At 37.7% G+C, this 7,338-nt stretch overlaps 1 protein-coding gene across 1 annotated transcript; it reads right to left on the reverse strand.

Annotated features, from left to right (window-relative positions):
- Positions 1-173: 173 nt before the first annotated feature.
- Positions 174-6,572, reverse strand: LOC101306584 (probable LRR receptor-like serine/threonine-protein kinase RFK1-like). The gene is made up of 24 exons (XM_004309571.1): positions 6,449-6,572; positions 5,992-6,166; positions 5,739-5,810; positions 5,591-5,659; positions 5,440-5,511; positions 5,267-5,338; positions 5,103-5,174; positions 4,946-5,017; positions 4,744-4,815; positions 4,561-4,632; positions 4,193-4,264; positions 3,956-4,027; positions 3,566-3,631; positions 3,359-3,421; positions 3,218-3,265; positions 3,043-3,086; positions 2,582-2,970; positions 2,306-2,504; positions 1,983-2,117; positions 1,751-1,860; positions 1,440-1,650; positions 1,070-1,307; positions 824-974; positions 174-720 (listed from the first exon to the last, which is right to left on the reverse strand). The coding sequence occupies exons 1-24, from the start codon at positions 6,540-6,542 to the stop codon at positions 343-345; spliced, it is 3,018 nt and encodes a 1,005-aa protein (XP_004309619.1). The 5' UTR covers positions 6,543-6,572; the 3' UTR covers positions 174-342.
- Between the last annotated feature and the right edge of the window lie 766 nt (positions 6,573-7,338).

Raw genomic sequence — 7,338 nt, forward strand, 5'->3', positions numbered from 1 at the left:
AATAAAAAAATACAAAGGTTTACTTCGTCTATAGTTGATCCCTTTTCTTTGATTAGCTTTTTTCTTTGATTAGTTGTATACACACCATAGTTGTTCCGGTTCAAACTTCAAAAGAGATTAGTAACTTGCTTCGTTTACAAAGTGTTGACTCAAATATTTGGAAGAGCAACGTTCTTGCTATGTATCAGATGTCCTCTTTCATGTGAACATATCAATCCAATCTTACTGTTCCTTGATTTGGAAGGAAATGCTGTGGATATATATGCATGTGTTGACTGTGTTCAACATTTAATTATGTTGCTACTTGCTACTACTATATCAATTGTCAAGAGGATTTTAATCTTATAATGTTCTAACTCCCAAGTCATGCCTCGTCAGCCTTGAAGTAGAGGAAGAGCGAAATGTTTTAGTAGTTGGCAAACTCTGAGGCTGGCTTTGATCACTTGAACTCTGCCTTTTCCTTTGACGATGGATGTCCCTCATGGCGTTGAACCTCAACTCTTTGGTATAGGAACTTGCTTCCAGGGTCATGTTCGGCACTACTGTTCGTCCTTCAAGCATGTTCACCACTTCAGACATCGTAGGCCTAAGCGTGGGAGAGGCATTCGTACATAACATACCAATTTTAATCATAAGTTCTGCTTCTTTATCATTGACTTCATTCCCTAACCTCTCATCAACCAGCTCCTTCAAGTTTCCAGTTTGTAGCAAATGCCAAGCCTACAAAAAGTGTTTCTTATTAGCAGGAAGGTACAAAAAAAGAAGCAGCAGCTGAAAGTGTTTATGCACTGGCATGATATATAGATCGAAAGTTGTAACATACATAGTCTAGGAGACAGAGGTAACTGTCATTTGGCACATAGCTGTTATTGCTCTTTCCACTAACAATTTCCAAGGCAACAACTCCGAAACTGTAAACATCTGCCTTGTAGGTTAAGTGACCCCATAGTGCATATTCTGGCGCCATATACCCTCTGCACATAGACATTATAAATCAATATAAGATGTAACTTTTGCAATGACATTGTTGACATATACATGTATGGAAATGATTGTAGTGGAAACTGACAGGGTTCCGGCAATCCTGGTGCTGATGTGTGATTTGTCATCTTCATCAAGCTTAGCCAATCCGAAGTCTGATATTTTAGCGTTCAGATCCCTATCCAGCAGCACATTTGTAGCTTTTATGTCTCGGTGGACAATCTTGAGTCTTGATTCTTCATGGAGAAAAGCTAGACCTCTAGCTATCCCAACACAGATCTTAAGCCTTGTTGGCCAGTCCAGCTTTTGCTGATGCTTCTCTGGACCTGGATATTATATATCCAACAAATTGCTTAGAGTTGCTGCTAAGCTAGCTCAAAAGAAATGTTACATGTCTTGCATATCCAGATAATGACTTCATGAGAGGTTCAGGATTCAGAAAATGACAGAAAACATACCATATAATGCACGCGCAAGGCTATTGTTTTCCATGTACTCGTATACCAGCAATAGTTGATCCTCCTCAATACAGCATCCATGCAGTGTCACTAGATTCGGGTGTTGCAGACAAGATATCATTCCCATCTCATTTAAGAATTCACGATTCCCTTGCTTTGAATTAGATGAGAGCTGCTTAATTGCTATCAAAGAACCATTTGGTAACTGACCCTGCATCCCAACGTCATATTTCAGAATCTACTTTTGCTCATATAGCAATGTCTTATAACAAAGGACTTCCTCCCAGCATTATATGCCAAAGAAGGATTACCTTGAACACAGGACCAAAACCACCTTCTCCAATCTTATTTGCTGGATCAAAGTCATCAGTTGCTGCTTTTATTTGTTTCAAACAAAAATTCCCAGTCTGGATATCCCCTCCTGTAATATGAGTTATATGACAAAATAATGGAGTAATAAGGACATCTAGCTTTCTTCAACAGGATTTCAGTAGGTTCAAGTTATCTATTTGAGAATGAGATGTTCAATGTAATAATATGCACCTCTTTTTCTCCCTCTTTTTCCATTCCACCAAAAGACCACCAGTATGAAAAGTATTAGGCATAATGTTCCAACACCAACACCGGAAATAGTATAAACAAGTCTTGAACTTCCAGTGCCTCCACAAGGTTTGAAGTCTGCCCAAAAGAATGAACTGGACGATTAGTCTCACTATACCATCTTTTCCCTTGAAGACAAACCGAATGGTCCACATGTCTAAAATAGTTCTTAAACAACATTTCCATCATCTCTTATTCATGCATAATCTGTATTAGGAGGGAGTACTAAAATGATAATGTTGGAAACTTTGACAAGACTAACTCACCGGAAACCACAGAAATAGCTGATATAAGAGGACCATAATCTCCTCCCTCAGGAATCCTCGTTGTCCCTTTTCCAGCCCAGTAGAGTCTGATGTCTAAAACATTACTTGTCACACTGACATTAGATAGTTGTTTAACTACTCTTTTCTGAGCCATACCTGCCTCATCGACAATATTGAAATCCTTCCATACCAATCTTTCCTGTGACAAAGTGTAATTATCCAAATTCAAGTTGCAACTATTTCAAGAGAAATTTGATTAGCTAGTGTACTATTTACCTGAACATAAATATCAAAAAAACGCCTCCCAAGACTATGTGTACCGTTATTCGTGATCTTAATCTCCGCAAAGTGGATACTGATAGTGTATAACCCATTTTCTAAACAGTACGAGAAATAAGTAAGTGAAATAGGTGATATGCGTGCTGTGGTATATATCTCGGAGAGACTCAAAGATGCCATAGACATAGAGTAACGTGTATTTCGCCAATCATAGACATCCATGAAGTCACCGGTGCTACTGAATCCCCACATACTTTTGTCATTTTTGAAATATTTTGCAGTACCACCTTCAACTCCTCCATCGCCTTCATACAAGACCTTTGCGTTATTGTCTTCCTTGACAGTTAGGTCATTTCCACCACAATTGACATGCATGCAATTTGAATCTGTCCCCCAAAAACTGAAATTTGTTAGGATAAATATGGGAGACAAACAAAGTATGGGAGAACTGTACTTACATCGTGGGCAGTGGAAATTCTTTGAGCATGGAAGAACACTCCTTCTGTCACAGAATGAAAAGAATGATAAATAAAAAAAATTGTGCAGATGTTAGCTCTTAATTTTCTATGTAGTTAATTTGAAATTTGATGAAATAGATATGAATCGAGCAACAAGAAAAAAGATGCATCTTACAAGTCGTTCTCTTTTGAGGAGCCTCGAAACAAGTTTAGATTTAGATTCCTGTTGAATGAAAAACTATCAGCCTATCAGTTTTCTTATATCACCTCAATCTAAAGGAACTTGATCTATACAGATATGAGGTTGAATTCTGACATGTGTTCTTGACAATGAGAGCTCTTAAGGTCTGACAATGTGAAGTTATTGTATGATACATCACTGCATTAAGGACAAAAGGAACATGACATTTTACAACAAAACCGATGACTCAAAATATAACTGTAGAGACACAGCAATAGGTAGACATCGACGATATGAAAGGAACCAGAAATTAGGAGAAATCACTGTAGATAAAAAACGTACACACTATTTCCATCTCGCAAGAGTGACTCTGGTAAAGTTCCACTTAGCTGGTTTCCAGTTAGAAAGCTAATGCAAGAAAAACCAAAATATTAGTATGGTAAATCAAAATAAGATCCTAAAATCCCTGAAAAATTTAGGTTGCATTTCTATGACATGACTTTGGGCCAAAAAGCAAGTATTTGAGATGAAAAACTGTTCAAGATCAGGATTTCCACATTCTCTGGTGTGCCTAGACAAGTATGCAAGAATACTGAAACAATATGACTATCCAGATTATTTTTTTGGACAATGACTATCCGGGACTCTGGAAAAAGAAAATTTAAAAAGAAACACAGTTTTCTGAAAGTCTAAAAGTGATATGAGTAACAACTTAAGAAGCTTCATTCTTACACAAATTTCAGGCGCTCAGTAACGCCTGCAGTGAATGGAAGTTCACCTGCTAACTTGTTGAAACTGAGATCCCTATCACAACCACAAAGCAAAAACTTAATCTCCATCCTAACACAGATTAAACGTGTTGAAATTAAAAATGTGTTGCATTATAATAATCTAACCAGGTACAAATATGTCTGTGTTTGTGATGACTGATACATGAGAAGTAAAGTTTATGCAATGTAAGTTACTTACAACATTTCCAGATTCTTCATGGACCAGACATATGTGGGGATCTCTCCAAAAATGTTACAGTTCCTCAAAATCCTAAAATTAGTTAGACAAATTAGAATCAAACATATCTACTGGAAATAAAAGGACCGTCAGAAATACAATGTTTGCAAAGGAATTATTAACACACACGATATTCATCTCCCATCCATGCCTGCGGCTTATAACTAATTCCTAGTAGAATAATTTGTTTGAATAATATAGCCATTGGATCTGACAGTCGGTGTAAGTGGACTTCTGTCACGCTATTGAGTAGAAATCCTGATTGTGTGTGTGTGTGTTCTATGAATATGAAATCCTCAAGTATTAAGTGATGAAGGTGCAGCACATACAATCTTACTAGACCCGTCATATTTCTCAGCAAAGGAAATTCCTGATTTGGCCCGTCCATGTCACTAATCCTCCTGCATAAAGATAAGCCATGATGGAGAATAATATTAACCATATGCTTCAAGGAAAGATCATCACATTACTCAAATAAATTACTGAGCAAAATGTTGAGACAAATTACTAACAAGTCATTCAAGTTGGTCAGAACAGAAATATTTGATGGAAGGGGTCCAGCAAGTCCACTTGAATGCATCTCCCTTTAAAACGTAAGGCAAGTTTTCATAAAGCAAATGATTAATATTATGTGTATTAAGATCTTCAAATTCAGGTTCAAGTTCAAATGTAAATACATTGTTCAACAAAAGAAAAAAAATAACAGTATCTCACAGTCTTTTGAGTTGTTTCCAGTTCTGCACCCAATCCGGGATTGTTCCATTAAAGTTGTTATCACTTAAACGGCTGCATTATTCATAGAATTTTACTCTTTTGACACAAGAATCAGTGTATAGGTTTCAAAAGAGCATAAATTCTTATTAAACCTTACATATCTTCTAATTTTTTCAGCCCAGCAAATGTCTCTGGCAAGTTTCCAGTCAGTCGATTAGAGGAAAGTATCCTGCATTTGTATCATGCAGCATGTATTTATCCACAGAAGAGAATCTGTAATCCTTTAAAACAAAACGAAAATAGGAGGATTTGACGGCTCACAAACTCCGCAAATTGACCAGATAACCAAGCTCAGGAGGAAGAGTGCCAGAAAATTGGTTAGCTTCAAGTGACCTGTTTTAAAAGAGATAAAAAAGAGGATGTTGAAGATGGCAATGGTCATTCGCAACACAGATTGTCCTAGATACTGGGATAAACCAAGTTTCAGTACTTACAAGTATGTCAGAGTTCTTATATTTCCCAACTCCTTCGGAATTTCCCCTGATACACGATTAACATAAACAGATCTGCAGAAAATTCACTACTAATTGTACACCATTACAAATAAACTATATAAGTTTTAACACATAGATTAACAAGGCTCACAGATAAGTTAATTTCATTGAAGCCCATTCCTTTGGTATTGTACCACTAAGATAGTTGTAAGCAAAATCACTGCAAGGAAAGAAAAGTAGATGTAATTAATAAACTGTCAAGGTATTGAGAGCATCATCAATTAGATTAAAGCTCTTACATTTCCTGGAGGTAAGGAAGCTTGACTAGTTCAGGTGGAAGCAAACCAGGTAAACTATAACCTTTGATCATTCTAGAAAACATCATACAAAGAACTCAAGTATTAATCACATAGCTCTTGGCAGTAAGAGTAATAACGACCTAATAGTCTAATACCAATTAAATATTCATACAAAAACATAGGTTTCTAACAGGGAAGACTTATTCATAAGCCACAATGAAACAATCAATCTAAAACATAGTTTAAGACGTACAATTTTACGACATGACATTCAGTGTTGTTCTTGAAGTGGCATTCACAATCAATTCTGCGCTCAGATCCCTTTGGTGGTGCCTCTGTTAGACCAACCACTTCAATCCGGCAAGTATCATCATTAAACTTCCAATACACAGCCCCCATTTTGGTCATAATTTCATGAAGAATATCCACTAAAAGGCATCCATAACGAAATAACATGAGATAATGAGATGGGCGCACAAACAACTTGATCCTAAGAAACCACAATTTCGTGTTTGGTTGCCCAGAAAGATAGGTTATTGTTATACAAAAAACTACCCATTTTCCAAATGAAATGCAAGATCAGGCCAACTAATCCAATCATATAATGATGAGCAGTCATGATATACAAAAAAAAATATGAAGTAAAGCATTTTATCACAAACTCAATAAGCATGGCTAAATGCCAATTGTAGAAAGCTTAAAGCACCCACCTTCCTCTTGGGGCACCATAGATTCAGAAAATCCCAGTAGCTTGAAGCAGATCAATGCAATAATGAAGCAAACAAAGTGGTAAACAGCCACCATGATGAAGAACTGGGATCTGGTATTGGCAAAGTGATTGGGTTTTTTCAAATTATGCTATCTATTATATATAACAGCGTTAGGCATGTAGCGTTAGGCATGTAGCACTGTCATTTTGCCCCTAATTGTAACTTATTTACAATGCTGCCATTGGGTGATCGTGAATGACGATTTTGCCCCTGTGTCCATTGTATTCACAAAACTGCCATTTCGTGGCTTTGGAGGCAGCGGTGGTGGTGGAGCAGGTGACGGAGGTGACTTTCGTGGTGGGCATGGGGTCGAAGGTGTCTATGGTGGATTTTGGCAAGGGGAAGGCCGTGGTATTGGTGGGGGAATTGAAAAAGATGGTAGAGGCTATGGGGTTGATGGTGGATTTTGTGCAGGTGGTGGAATAGGAGATGAGCGGTGGATTTTTCAAGCATTAAGGCCATGATGTTGGTGGTAGATTTGGGGAAGGTGGATGTGTTGGTGGAAAAATAAGGGAAGGCGTGAGATGGGACTAGACACTCAGGAAAATAGGCTGCAGCAGGGCGCGGCCAAAATTGATTGGTATATAATAATAGCGTTAAGGATTTAGTGCTGTTCATTCCACTGACAGAATGACGATGCTACCCCTAGACACGTTTTATTTACATCTCTGTCATCATGCTTTATGTTGTGATATGTGTCGGAGCAAGGATGTTGTTAAGTCTTGAGTTGTCCGCACGTGGCAAAGCCATGAAAGCCTTACGCTTTGTTACATGCAACCGGTGAGCCACCTATATAGGAGCTTCAGATCGACCAGCCCTCTCTCTCTCTC

Source organism: Fragaria vesca, unplaced genomic scaffold (genome assembly GCF_000184155.1).
Source record: "Fragaria vesca subsp. vesca unplaced genomic scaffold, FraVesHawaii_1.0 scf0512992, whole genome shotgun sequence".
Taxonomy (NCBI): domain Eukaryota; kingdom Viridiplantae; phylum Streptophyta; class Magnoliopsida; order Rosales; family Rosaceae; genus Fragaria; species Fragaria vesca.